The sequence below is a fragment of the Haliotis rufescens genome, unplaced genomic scaffold (assembly GCF_023055435.1).
Source record: "Haliotis rufescens isolate VD_foot unplaced genomic scaffold, xgHalRufe1.0.p SCAF_8, whole genome shotgun sequence".
Lineage (NCBI taxonomy): Eukaryota > Metazoa > Mollusca > Gastropoda > Lepetellida > Haliotidae > Haliotis > Haliotis rufescens.
Window position 1 is genome coordinate 51,618,611 of NW_025964372.1, and position 16,145 is coordinate 51,634,755.

At 41.5% G+C, this 16,145-nt stretch overlaps 1 protein-coding gene across 5 annotated transcripts in view; it reads right to left on the bottom strand.

Moving 5' to 3' along the window:
- Nucleotides 1-220: 220 nt before the first annotated feature.
- LOC124145583 (WD repeat-containing protein 47-like) overlaps nt 221-16,145 on the bottom strand; it is a 48,248-nt gene continuing 32,323 nt past the window's right edge. For 4 of the 5 annotated variants that reach the window (XM_046515478.2, XM_048389497.1, XM_048389496.1 and 1 more), the window contains 3 exons: nt 13,743-13,961; nt 13,088-13,111; nt 221-9,569 (listed from right to left, as the gene is read on the bottom strand). In XM_046515478.2, the coding sequence (XP_046371434.2) occupies nt 9,424-9,569; nt 13,088-13,111; nt 13,743-13,961 (389 nt within the window). In that variant the 3' untranslated portion in view covers nt 221-9,423. The remainder of the gene's footprint in view (nt 9,570-13,087; nt 13,112-13,742; nt 13,962-16,145) is intronic. The other variant, XM_048389495.1, reaches the window with a different exon arrangement.

Here is a 16,145-nt window from a genome sequence, read left to right on the forward strand (position 1 = left end):
TGTTACGGCTTAGATACAACAGTACACATTGTTCCACAGATTAGTTTCCAGGCTATCCCTGGTGTTACGGCTTAGACACAACAGCACACATTGTTCCATGGTTTCCACAGATGAGTTTCCAATCTTTGTGCGCTTACATACGCTGTACAAGTGGACTGTTATTATTAGGAGTTTCCAGGCCATCCATTGTGTTATGTCTTATATACAACAGTACACAGTGTTCCACAGATGAGTTTATTGGTCAGCTGACTAGATACAGGTGTGAGAAGGTTGTCCTACCAATGAAGCACTGAGAGGTCCTACTACATAGCACCTATCTAAACCACATTGCTCAAATACATGTCACTGGAACAGGGGTAGAAAAAGCAGTTAACTTGACTAAAGCGAAAAGACAGAGCATATGGTAGCATATCATCATATAGGTGTGTCTTGCTGGGGATTAGAATACACACAACTGATGTGGTACACAAACTGTATGTTTTGTCTGATCCAAGTATGCATATTCAATATGTGTATGGACGTAATAGTGAGTTTGGTTTTCGATTTTAAAATCTCCTTGTTTTCTCAAGATGATCCAAAAATGGTCATTTTGTTACACAGCTACATTCTACATAGAGAAGTCCCCTTCGGCACAAACAAGTATAGGACAGGATTTAATGTTTCAGAATATTCTCAATGAAGTAAACAACGTGAGACACCTTCAACTCTGATCTGTCTTTAAATAATCACCTTTTCTTTCTGATACAAGCACTCCAGGGTGCCGTTGTATAAAACAACCTTAGTGTTACGACTGTCGTATGTCTATGTTAAGGTATGGAGTTACAATCACCTTAGCGCTAACAATGCTTTGTACAACGGCACCCTGCACAATAAAGTCAATTTTAAGCCAAACCTATAACTTGAAACATGTTCTAATTATCATGTATTGTATAAGTTCCAATCTGACTTGTCATCAAGGATCCCACTGACTCAAGCAACTGACAAAATATACTACTCAAAAGAAGTTAAAGAACACCACTTCTTTCCTGTTACTATAGTTAATCTGTCACGGTATGAGCTACAGTAATATGAAAGAGTGGGGTGTGCTTTAACTTCTTTGAGTAGTATATATAACATGGTAGGACAATAAAGGGGATCACATGCAAGTAAACACTGTAGCACAACGGATCACAAATCACAGTCAAGCATTGTTGGAAGAACTAGGTGCAGCACTGGAATGGCCAGCTGGCGGCAGCTGTACGGTGCTGCAGGCTACACTATCACACACTACTCTAGATACAAGCGACGCCACTTCACAAGAAGCGCCATTGAAAAATAAAGTACAAAGGTCGTCAAACTAATTGGTGCAGCCTTGAGAAAGAATAAAGAATAACTGAGAGGGTCCTCCCAGTCTTACTCTGTGTGCAACAAATCTGAAAACTTATGAGTGGGTTAGCATTAACGCTGTCTTCGGATGTCCATATCACACAGAAGGTGACACCAAGCTTGGGCTTCAAATATACTACTCAAATAAACTAACCTAAAATAAAATAAAATCTGATTCTTTCATATTACAGCATGACAGATTAACTATAGGAATATGAAAGTACTGGATAGTCCTTAATTATTTTAGTACTTGTTGCATATTATGGCATATGAGAAATCGAGATTCTTTATTGGAGCGAGTGTGTGAGTTGGGTTTAACGCCGCTTTTCACAGTATTCCAGTTATATTGCGGCCTGTCAGCTTAATGTGGGAGGAAAGCGCGAAGTGATGCAGGTCTCAGACGGTTACCACTTCGGTGAAACCCACGAGCACGGGTATGTGCTGACAAACCTAGAAACATAATCGGGGCAAAACCGGGATTCAAACCCAGTCTTTATTGGAAAGAGCCAACACTTTTACCCAAAGGTTACCCCTCAGGCCATCAGAAAAACTAGCTCACAAAGCACAGAAATAAGTAAGACAATCTTGTGCTGGACCATAATATCTATTTGTGATATTTAATTCTATTGAACAAAAACATCCTAAGTTAATGAAGGTTTGTTTCCTTGTCACTGGGGTTAGGTGGATGATGGATAGCAACTAGTAAAAGGTGGGTGTCTAGGCTTAATATCACACACCCTATGTGGCAAGGTGCGTTCCATGTGTGTCAGTTAGACGGCTTTAAGATGGATATCTCACCTTGGTCAAGATCCATGTTGCTAGACCAAGGATCTTCATCCCAGCGAATCTGGGATTCAAACCTACATCTACTGGATCCTGACAGCTAAGGGACATAACTCTGCACAGCACGCTGAGCAGCTTACACGATTTGGCCACCCACACACACCTGATGTGAAGAACCTGACATGCACAAACACAAGTCTGTGCTGATGTTGCAAAAAAGAGGCATGTTATGAGCAAGCAAAACATTCTGAGACAAGTCGTAAACCATGACTTCCATTTTCTCCAACTGTCATGGTTACGGACAAAATTATCCACTCACAGTACATTCCATTGTATAGTGATTAATAAATACAGGACATCCTCCATATCAGTGACAGTGAAGAAGGATTCTTTGTGCCATAGAAAAGATGAACTGATACACAAGTACTCCATCACAAGAACCAACACTGACAAATGATGAACTGATACACAAGTACTCCATCACACTGACAAATGGTTGTTAACCACCAACACAATAATTGAGGTATGAAAGACGTACATGTTGATGGTATGATTGACTTTACTGAGAGAACGTCCAGCAATGAAAACAGAGAGAACCTCCATCAATGAAAACAGAGAGAACGTCTATCAATGAGAACAGAGAGAACGTCCAGCAATGAGAACAGAGAGAACGTCCAGCAATGAGAACAGAGAGAACGTCCAGCAATGAGAACAGAGAGAACGCCCAGCAATGAGAACAGAGAGAACGTCCATCAATGAAAACAGAGAGGACGTCCAACAATGAAAACAGAGAGAACGTCCAGCAATGAGAACAGAAAGAACGTCCAGCAATGAAAACAGAGAGAACGTCCATCAATGAGAACAGAGAAAACGTCCAGCAATGAAAACAGAGAGAACGCCCAGCAATGAAAACAGAGAGAACATCCAACAATAAGAACAGAGAGAACATCCAGCAATGAAAACAGAGAGAACGTCCAGCAATGAAAACAGAGAGAACCTCAATCAATGAAAACAGAGAGAGCGTCCAGCAATAAGAACAGAGAGAACGTCCAGCAATGAAAACTGAGAGAACGTCCAACAATGAGAACAGAGAGAACGTCCAGCAATGAGAACAGAGAGAACATCCTGCAATGAAAACAGAGAGAACGTCCAGCAATGAGAACAGAGAGAACGTCCAGCAATGAGAACAGAGAGCATCCAGCAATGAAAACAGAGAGCACGTCCAGCAATGAAAACAGAGAGAACGTCCAGCAATGAAAACAGAGTGAACGTCCATCAATGAGAACAGAGGGAACATCCAACAATGAGAACAGAGAGAACGTCCAGCAATGAGAACAGAGAGAACGCCCAGCAATGAGAACAGAGAGAACGCCCAGCAATGAGAACAGAGAGAACGTCCAGCAATGAAAACAGAGAGAACGTCCAGCAATGAAAACAGAGAGAACGTCCAGCAATGAAAACAGAGAGAACGTCCAGCAATGAAAACAGAGAGACTGTCCGGCAATGAAAACAGAGAGAACGTCCAGCAATGGGAACCGAGAGAACGCCCAGCAATGAGAACAGAGAGAACATCCAGGTAATACACACCATGAATGGGGCTACAAGCAGTAGGTAATCAGGCATACAACACAAGCTAAGTCAACCCATTCTCAACACTTGCATCATGAAACTCTCAGTGTTATAATGTATTTCCATGCACACCAAGTGTCGTATTGGTGCATTGTGCTTTAAAACATATCAAACATTTCACAACACAACGAAAACTAAAAACTGTATAATCCATCTTAACCTTCCAATTCCAACAACCCTGTTTGGCAGGTGCTTGACTAAGCTTCACTGAAATTCATTGAAAAATATCTTTGCTTCTCAATACCTCTTTATATCCCAAATCATTATTGTCCAATTTTGAAAATCTGACGAAAATAAACAAATATTTTCCTATATTTCCTAAAAAGTAACGTGCAATAAGTATTCAACAGCTTAAACCTTATCACATCTCTTTCACCAGACCTCATCAAAAACATAAACAAATAGTCATACTTGAACTTTATTACTGGACAAGAAGCAAGCCCACAACACTAGATAAGTCCTGAAGTCATCAAGCAGTCTATCATCATGTTCATGACAAATCATAAAGCATGTACTGAACAGGTAGACGATCAGTGATATTACATGTCTATTGGTACCGTTGTGTGCGTGCGTCACATTCTACAGACATTCTTCCCTCTTATCCATACACCAACAGTCATAATAAGCAATAAAGTTAAATGAGACATTTACACTCTGGCAAATACATAAATACATTCTGATCATCTTGTCATGTGCTACTCCAACATACATAAGTTAAATGATGAAGTCCATATTGACTGACAAGCAGCTGCAGGACCAGCAGGGTTAGCATCAGTAATCAACTTGTACAATAGTTAATAAATAATACATATTACATATTAATACACAAATCAAGGAAATGAAAGATTCTCCAAGCATGCCATGGTAACTGTTGCCACGGTAACTGTTGCCAAAGCCACCAATGAAGTCACCATTACAAAATATTTGAAGAAAATATTTATCAAAATATTTACACTAAAATAGTGTTGCCATGGTTACATGTTTGTGATAGTTGCAACTTCGCCATCTTTGTCACAATATGCAATGCCATAGTTACAATTTGTGTTGCCATGGTTACAACATGTGCCGTGTGTACATAAAACATTTCTTATATATGCATGTTTCAAATATACAAGTGGTACATGGATTTATCGCAAACTGTAAAACTTTGAAACCATCTTCTAGTGTCAACAGATACATTGATCTGACACTCATGAGATCTGACAGAGATAGTATTATCAACACACCAGGGCTACAAATCAAATATTTTGCAATGTAAAATTATTTTCCAACCAATGTCCTTTCAGGTAATATTTTTTCATGTTAGCAAATTACCAACCAGTCATATAAGTGGAATAAATGAAAACTAATCAAAGATTTATTATTTGATTGTTTTCCATTACTACAAATTAACAATGTGACGGAAGTCAAGTCAGTTTAATTGTTTGATCGGCACAGTAGCAGTTGGACAAGGTAATAACAAGAATTTCCTGTCGCTGACAACTTCACCTCATCCACCACACATTACAAATATTCATGCTGAACAAAAGTGGTCGTGTATGCTAAACACAGAAGCTGTCCTCCACACAAATTGTACATTATTACTATCAAGGTCAGTTCTCTGGAGAATACTAGCAAGTACTGACCCTGGCTATCTATGAGTTAGACCAGGTAAGTCGTAGAGCAAGGTTAGGAGGCATAGTGTTACTACTTGCTGCCACGAGCCATGAGTGAGTGAGTGAGTTTGGTTTAACGCCGCTTTTAACAGTTTTCCAGTTATATCACGGCGTGTCAGCTTAATGTGGGAGAAAAGCCCAAAGTGATGCAGGTCTCAGACGTTTACCACTTCGGTGAAACCCACAAGCACGGGTATGGTGCTGACAAACCTAGAAACATAATCGGGGCGAACCGGGATTCGAACCCATAATCATAGGTTTCTGGCGTGCCCAAGGGACGCCTCAGACGACTGGGCCACCCGCTCCCCCCCACGAGCCATGACAACATGTACATGTAGGTATGGCCTGGTATAGGTTCGTGGTACACAGGCTGTCTGAGGACCTGAACCCTCTGACCCAGCACAGGGCAGCAGTAGCAGGAGCAATCTAACAGTGCAACATGGCAACTGAGGCAAGAATGAACATTGTCAAGGTAACACATGGGCGGAGTTCGTCCGTAATACTTCCGAAAGTAATATCAGGCAGAAACAAGGACAATACAGTATGTCAACGAAGGAGGATCTAATTTTAAAAATGTGAACAAATCGAAGAAACAAAGGATGTGACAATGAGGTAAGTACATTGGCCAGCGAGCAAAAATCAGAGAGTTAGAGAAAAGCATCCAGGTGGGCTTCATACGTGCTTCACAGTGGTGGCACTGACTTTGTATGTAGGATATGGGAGTGAGTGAGTCGGGTTTAACGCCGCTTTGAACAGTATTCCAGTTATATCACAGCGTGTCAGCTTCATGTGGGAGGAAAGCCCGAAGTGATGCAGGTCTCAAATGTTTACCACTTTGGTGAAACCCACAAGCATGGGTGTGGTGCTGACAAACATAGAAACATAATCGGGGTTATCCGGGATTCAAATCCACATTTGTAGTATGCTGGTGTGCCCAAAGGGATGCAACTCTGCACAGCGAATTGCGACGCCAAATACTGGGCCCCATTTAGAATATGGTTTCATCATACTTGCCAGTACGGCTTCGTAGGGAGGCATGGAAAGGGTATCAAGCCCGGAGTCATGCACTACATTGGTCACACCCACAAGAATAGGTATGGTGCTGACATACCTAAAAATATAATCCAACCACGCCTAAGGGACGCAAATATTCTCCGCAGATTGCAGCGCCTTATACGACTCGGTCCCCCATGCCCCACTAGACACCCCTGAAGTCTTGGTGAGTGTCCACATGCCTGGTGTTTCCCTCTATATCCGCATTTGACATACAAGGACCATAAAGTGGTAGTTCACTACAATGATTAAAGCAGGCAATACTGGGGATTAATACACAACATAGGCGGATCCAGAGGAGGGGGGCGGATCCAGAGTAGGGGGCCGGACCCCATGGACCTTTTGAAAACCAAATGTGGTATGCTGTAGAGAACCAGCCCCCCATTCCAACCCCACCCCTTGAGTGAGACACTGAGAGAGGAGTTTGTTAGTGGACCCAACTCTTTCAAACATGCTGGATCCGTCCTTGCACAATGTATCAAATTTGGCACAATACAGATATTCTTTCAATCGTGCAATGATTTATATCTCCACATATCTGATCTATCTTTCAGTGATTTATATCTCCACACATCTGATCTATCTTTCAGTGATTTATATCTCTACCTATCTGGTCTATTGAGACAGTAGGATAGGTCAACTTGATTTTGATAAGGAGACGAGATATTTTAACTCTGTATTCTTCAAATACCAACCTTCTCTACCTTCTTCATGTCTTCTCCACGATATACAGAGTGATGGCAACATACATTGTAGAAGAATTACAATGTGCAACATATGAGAATTTAAGCACTGTCATTAAATATGACTTTGAATACAGAATTTAACAAATTCATACATACTAGCTGACAAACATTGCCTTCATATGGACCTAGTGATAACCTGTGACTTCATCCACATAGGCCACTTCCTAGTCAGTCTAGATCATGGTCAGTGAGTTTTCTTTCGAAAACATATCCCCAATTACCTCTTTGTTACTTTGAGCACAACATGTTGAATTGTTTATGTGTGTCCCTAGAGGGGTGTGCAGGAATATGGAAGGTGAACTTTCTCGTACACCATCGAGAGTGGACCTGGTTTCGCTTCTTATCAATCCTAGATGTGATCTGAGGACAAGCAATGCCATCTTTAACCCCTTATACAGTAGATACGTTGAAGGATCATCGATTATACTCTGTATCATATCTCCATTCTGTAATATATACCCTTGACCAATTTTCCACTCCTTCTGAGGCCGGTGGTTTGAATGACATGACCCTATAACTAAGAGCTTCAATCAAATGACACTGTTCCTCTCATCACCAGGACTCGTCCCAACTTGTGTGGGTCATCACCAATACAACCTGAACGTCTTGCAGGATAAGGACTTCTCCCCACCTCTCGAATACTCAGGAAAAAATCTTTCCTGGATTAATAATCATTTTTAACAGTCTTGTGATTCTTTAAATACATCGAAGGCTGGCTCAGAAGAGGATGCAAATTTTAATGAAGATCTGTGCCAAACTCAGAAGAGGCTTTTGATTGGTTGTTGATTTCAAGCTCATGAGTGATAAGGAGATGGAGGTGGTGCCTTCACTTCCAACAGCCACAGCGGCGAATGGTGAAAGAGTGAGTCCAGGGTGTTGAATGGAGATATAGTACCCTGGATAAGGGAGGATGATGGTATACACCTGTAGCATCAACTTCCATTCACTGTAAGAAAGCTCTCAATAACTTGCGTGCAACACAGATTGTCATACGAAAAGTCACACACAACACGAAACTAAGGGGTTAACATGACCAATATGTCTACTGTGCCTGTATCGCCGGTATTAGAATACAATAAGCTCAGATCCAAGACTTCCGGATTTTTCATCCACGTGGGGACGACCTTGCTGGTTACCATGGCTGCATCACATAAACGCAGCTCACACACCAGCTGTGAATATCAACACATGGACACACAACACCGATTGATTGCCATGGATACGATGATGTATTAACTGCATACCCTGACATATCACCATGGATACACAAAGTAGAGATTATCACCATGGATACACAAAAGTATTCATGAATAAATTATCACCATAGATACACATATCAACATGAATAAAGGATATATATATCAGTTATCATCATCTACAAAAGTAGATATTATTACCGTGAACACCCATAGACATTATCACCATGGACACACAAAAGTAGATCTATATTATCACCATGGATACACAAAAGTAGATCTATATCATCACCATGGTTACACAATAGTATACAATATCAGCATGGTTATATGAAAAGTTATTTCACATGTTTCAAAAGAACATCAAGTCTCAACAATCAGTCCTTTCCACCATTTGTATCACAACACAATGATTCAAATTGGTAAGGCTGATACAAAGATAACTATTCAGTATATATGGTCATGGGTGATGGCCGACAATGTGTTATCAGACCCCTGTGGATGACACAACACAGGCTGTTTACAGTATAGACACCGGTGAACACAGACATCACCATGGTGACACACTGACATCAGATACAAGGGGAGATAATCATGCAATCAACAGCAGGCGAAGAGGGAGCTCTTCAGTGACTTCAGATGGAGGTGGAGATGTCACACATATCAACTTCTATACTAGGCTGTCAAGAAGTTAACAAAATCATTTGAAAAGTGTCATTATTTTGTTGATTTCTATTCAGATACAATCTACTTATCATTTTTGACATCATTTCATGTACAACAATATTTTGTTGAGATATTTCCACCATGTTGTTTCCATGGAAACCAGATCCAATACAATTGAGGAAGATTCTTTCACCTGACATAAACTGTAACATAAAAATATCTCGAAATTACACAAAATATGTTATGCTCTAGACCTTGAATAGGGAGCTATGACAAATGATCAAGGAACTGTTCGACCCCTTGAGAAACAATGTCCTTGACCTTCTACATTTAACTGGCAGGAAGTGCCCAGCTGACGACTGTGCGATCAGCACTAGTTGTGAGGAAAGCCAGCTGAGAGGGATGCCAGCGACACTGGATGACCTTGTCTCTGTGCTCTGCGACGACCACGCTCGGGAGGGGTCGTAAAAGGTCACCTGAAACAAGGCGTAGGCTGGTAAATATACACACTGCGTTTCAAAATGTACAGGAACACATCTACAAATAACAGTTGAAATGACAGGTCAGAAAGAAAATACATTACCCACAAAACTACTCCTTCGTAATCATTATGCCAACGCAGACAATGCCTAAATCATCACAAAAGACTTAGTTTTCTACTGAAACATTAACATACATAGAAACATTATAACAATAAAATCATCATGACATTATCATGAATTAGAGTGAGTATTATTTAATGCCGCCTTTTGCAGCCATATTCCAACATCACGACAGGGGACACCAAAAATGAGGTCATACTTTGAACCCATGTTGGGAATAGAACCCGGCATTCGATATGATGAGCAAACGCTTCTACCATCAAGCCACCCTCCACCCACACTGTCATTAATAGTCATGTGTTCAGATGTATCCTGTCTCACTGAGCATCACCACAGGGGTTCTCACCTCTCAGACACACTCAGTAATATAGAATGTGCCAAGAGTCGTCCATCAGGCATAAACTTCCACAACTTTCAATGTATCATACATATATCTTAGAGCTCCACATCTAAAAGGGTATTAAATCAGTTTCCTAATACATGTACAATTTATTTATGTGATCATTACTTTTCAAAATGGCTGTAAATGAATGATGTTGGAGAGTCCAATGCACAAGATCATAAATACAGTGAGTTAGTGAGTGAGTTGGGTTTAACACCGCTTCTAACAGTATTCCAGTTATATCACGGCGTGTCAGCTTTATGTGGGAGGAAAGCCCGAAGTGTTGCAGGTCTCAGACGTTTACCACTTCGGTGAAACCCACGAGCACGGGTGTGGTGCTGACAAACCTAGAAACATAATCGGGGCAATCATAGGTTTCTGGCGCGCCCAAGGGACGCAACTCTGCACAACGAATCACGGCGCCTTTGACGACTGGGCCACCCGTGCCCCCCATAAATACAGAAATGCTTCCCAAGATGCAGATAGTGTGACTCGTTTGATATTTCAATTACTGTTTGAAAACTATTTCCAAATACATTTACTGAATTCTTAAATTTCATTGTTTCTTGTGTCTGTTGTTGTGTTATTCTGTCTACAATATCATGACAGCCTGTAACATATTGAGTCAGCTAAACTAGTGCTTGATATAATGAGCAGGGTTACACGCTGTTTGGGTAGTAGCGACCAAGTCATCGAGCCTGACCACCCCATCCAATCAAAAATCCTTTAATGATGAGCAATACAGTGTTTGTTGTTTAATGCTGCATTCAAACATCATTCCAGCTATATGACGGCGGTCTGTAAATAATCAAGTCTGGACCAGACAATCCAGTCATTGATATCAGCGTCAATCCGAGCAATGGGGATACGATGACCTGCATCGACCAAGTCATTGAGCCTGACCACACGACCCCATTAGTCACCTCTACGACAAGCATGGGTTGCTGAAGGCCGGTTCTACCCCGGATCTTCATGGGTACTGAGTCCTGTGTAAACAGCCACACCCAGCACCTACACTTGTTTACAATTCCATACATTAGTGTCCCCACAGCCGGGTTAGTGCAACAGGTCTCATGCAGATTATCTCCTTGTTACTTGCGCAGCTAATCGCATATCACTGTACCTGGATTAGTCACCAAACCTCATCACCATAACTTGTAAAATACAGCACCAGCACCCACACAGCTCAAAGCGTATGACATGTGTTAGCGAACTACAATACTATCTTTTATTCATTAGCACTTCTTAGTGCAAAACAATTTTTTACAAATTAATAAGTTCAGTAATTAATCAGTAATCTTTGAAATGTTCCTGTCAAATTATTCACAGAACATATTTGTCAACAATAAAATCTTATGAAAATAGACACAGCCAACTATTTAACTGAATTGATAGACATTATCTAAATAAAGCTTGAACAGAACCACTAAACTTGAATAATATCTAACCAGGATAGAACCAGTAGTGTAATACGTCAGCTCATCCATTTAACACATACTCAGGGGAGATAACTCCCCAAAAATAATACCCCAAACACAAGCTCCTTCCCAGTATCATCACTGCCACCAGTGTGCAAGTGGCCATTACAAGAATCTTGAAAACGTTCCCTCTAACCCCAAATGAAGTGACATTAATATTTTTATGTATGGCTTTGGGATTGCCATTATAGTGATTTCCGAAAAGGTTTACGACTGACTTACTTCTTCCCCATTTGAAATTATGTTTGATTTTTAAATCAGACTGGTTCAAGACTGCAGACCAATGGCAGCCATGTCCCAACACATGCCCAAGGGAGGTAATTCCCCAAACATACCCAGGGGAGGCAACTCCCATCTATTACCCAGGGAAGGCAACTCCTATCATATGCCCAGGGTGGTAACTTGTGACACATATATCCAGCACTCGTCTTGATCATACAGGATCTCGAGGAACACTTGCATTTGACTGTCACATGACACAGCCAGACAGCAGTAGTGAAAATATGCACTATCAAAAAAACTCCATTGATTCCCATGTTGTCATTACTTTTGATGATCATATTTAGTGTCTGACATAACTCAGTCAATCATTCCTAAAGTTAACAAGCTCTGTGTCGGTTTATTGTCCTGCAAAACAGACAAATGAAAATTGTACTCTACAAGCTGAGGTTAAACTTCTACTGGAACTAAAGCCAGTTGACCGCTAAGCACCTGTGTTCTGTGTTATCAACTACTCTACATCTTTGTAAATGAGTCACTACTCCTCGCTATGTATACATCCATGATGTGTGTCCAAACAGAACATGTAGACAGCTTGGGCAAATAGAGTCTTACACCACTTATAGCAATATTTCCATGACGATGGTGGACGCCAAGGAGGTACTTTATGCATATTGCCAAAACCTTTTCAGTTCACTAGCCCGAACATGTATTTGGGCACCATTTTCAACTTGGTGGGGGTTGTTCACTCTACAGGGTTCTGATTCACCACGGTAAGGACATGCAGTCTCCATTGGGTAACATGTGATTTGATAGGGTGGACATGGGAGTATTAACCAATCAGAACAGCTGTAGCATTTGTTGCAAAAGAATAAACCACCCACATTCTGATACTATCAAATACACAGAAAACACAATGCAGAATTAGCAACACAGAAGCCACACTGGAACACAGAGGCCAGTACAACAGATGATCAAAGCTTCATAAACTAATAATTACATACATATATTTTTTTATAAATCTTCCCTCCAATGGGTATATTAATGAAAACCAGGATTGAATCACTAACCATTAAGTGAATAAAGACAGATTTCATCATAAAATTGTGAAACTAAAATTGTGATATTGTTATGGTATTAGATCATAAATCTTACTGAAAGATATGTTAAGTCAGTTTGTCAGGTATCTAAACAGAATGTCAATTAAAATGTTAGCACCAAAACAATATGGACTGGGTATTCTGATTGTTTCCAAGCCTACAGAGAATGGTTAGGGTCAGGATTAGTTGGATGGAAATCAGCTGTATACATACTCTCTCCTCCTTCCGTGGAACCGGCTAAAGGTGTATAAAATACTCGTATCACGCATGTAACTGGGAATATTAGACATTAAATGTGGAGGACATGGGAGCATGGTGATACAAGGTTGCAGAGGGTCATGCTGTGGTAGTTTAAGGATCATAGGTAACATTCAAGCAGAAACATTCATAAACTTAATATAGTAATGAAATCAAACATAAATATGACATAGAAACTATCGCTAGCAGCATGCAAACAAATGACCTAATAGTGAGCTGTTTATGAGGGTCCTAATCTAGACATTCAAACAAACATCTATACTATGAGAATGCAAAGGCTGTGCCTTGAACAAATGGGCCGTATTTTCTGTAGGGTTTGTGAGCAAGTAATAGCTGGCCTACAGTACACCTGGCAGTCAATGATACCCAAAATCATTGTGACCAAAAATCCATTTCAAGCCAATAGAGGTTAATGACCATAAAACCAGGGAAAATAAAGAAAAAAGAAAGTAAAAACCTTGCCCTGCATTACTGTTTTTGGGGAAAATAAAATTAATTTTTAAGGTTCCTTTGAGCCCCAGCGTCTTGAGTGGACTTAACCCTGTTGTCATGGCACAGTCTGAACAATCAAGGACACATGCCCAGTGCTATAAGGTCCTATCGGACATACCATGGAGGTCGGTGAGTACCACCCGTCCATCGTAGGAGCCGGAGAGCAGGTAGTAGGCGTTCATGGAGAAGCGAGCTGACCGGCACTCGCTGCTGTGTGGCTTGAACGTCTGGACCACCTTGGCCCCCCGGATATCGTACAGCATAGCCACCCCGTCCTCGTGTCCTGACGCCAGCAGGCGCCCGGACGGGTCCACGCACACTGATGCAAATGGACTGCCTGCAATGGGACACACACATCTCTAGAGATGACAAGCTTAACACACTGTCAGCACAGCTTGAGAAATATCACAGTGGTTGTTATAGAACTGGGAATGGACCAGTCATACCAAATTGATCAAAACTCAAAAATTGCGGCATGATACATGCAAACAGCCTGACATTTCTTACCTAATCTGGGCCCACTTGCACAAAGCGATCTTAGCGCTAAGACTATTGTAAGCCTATGCTGAAGTATGGGAGTAATGATCATCTTAGCGCTAAGATCGCTTTGTGCAAGTGGGCCCTGGATTCACTTGCACAAAGCGATCTTAGCACTAAGACTATCATATGCCTGTGTTAAAGTATGGGAGTTGTGATCATCTTAGTGCTAAGATAACGTTGTGCAAGTGGGCCCTGGTACAAAGAGCATTAAGTACTGATCTGTACGGATCTGTACTGACCCTCTTCCCAACATTCCTACCTGTCTGTAGACAAATGCTCCTTGCCGTCCCAACCCCAACCAACATGTATCGACATCACTAACTGTCTATTTTGTTTGTTTGTTGTTTAAACACTGCACTCAGCAATATTTCAGCTATATGATGCTGCTCTGTAAATAATCGAGTCTTGACCAGACAATCCAGTGATTGATGCCATGAGCATCAATCCATGCTATTGGGATAAGATGAAACGCATCAACCAAGTCAGTGAGCCTCACCACCCGATCCCATTAGTTGCCTCTTACGACAAGCATAGCTGCCTTTTACAGCAAGCTTGGGTTACTAAGACCTATTCTGCCCCAGATCATCTTGGGTTCCCACCTGTCAAGACACACATATACCGACATCCCTACCTGTCAAGACACACATATACTGACATCCCTACCCGTCAAGACACACATATACTGACATCCCTACCTGTCAAGACACACATATACTGACATCCCTACCTGTCAAGACACACATATACTGACATCCCTACCTGTCAAGACACACATATACTGACATCCCTACCTGTCAAGACACACACATACTGACATCCCTGCCTGTCAAGACACACATATACTGACATCCCTACCTGTCAAGACACACATATACTGACATCCCTACCTGTCAAGACACACATATACTGACATCCCTACCTGTCAAGACACACATATACTGACATCCCTACCTGTCAAGTCACACATATACTGACATCCCTACCTGTCAAGACACACATATACCGACATCCCTACCTGTCAAGACACACATATACTGACATCCCTACCTGTCAAGACACACACATACTGACATCCCTACCTGTCAAGACACACATATACTGACATCCCTACCCGTCAAGACACACATATACTGACATCCCTACCTGTCAAGACACACATATACTGACATCCCTACCTGTCAAGACACACATATACTGACATCCCTACCTGTCAAGACACACATATACTGACATCCCTACCTGTCAAGACACACACATACTGACATCCCTGCCTGTCAAGACACACATATACTGACATCCCTACCTGTCCAGACACACATATACTGACATCCCTACCTGTCAAGACACACATATACTGACATCCCTACCTGTCAAGACACACATATACTGACATCCCTACCTGTCAAGTCACACATATACTGACATCCCTACCTGTCAAGACACACATATACCGACATCCCTACCTGTCAAGACACACATATACTGACATCCCTACCTGTCAAGACACACACATACTGACATCCCTACCTGTCAAGACACACATATACTGACATCCCTACCTGTTGAGACACACATATACTGACATCCCTACCTGTTGAGACACACATATACTGACATCCCTACCTGTTGAGACACACATATACTGACATCCCTACCTGTCAAGACACACATATACTGACATCCCTACCTGTTGAGACACACATATACTGACATCCCTACCTGTTGAGACACACATATACTGACATCCCTACCTGTTGAGACACACATATACTGACATCCCTACCTGTCAAGACACACATATACTGACATCCCTACCTGTCAAGACACACATATACTGACATCCCTACCTGTCAAGACACACATATACTGACATCCCTACCTGTCAAGACACACATATACTGACATCCCTACCTGTCAAGACACACATATACTGACATCCCTACCTGTCAAGACACACATATACCGACATCCCTGCCTGTCA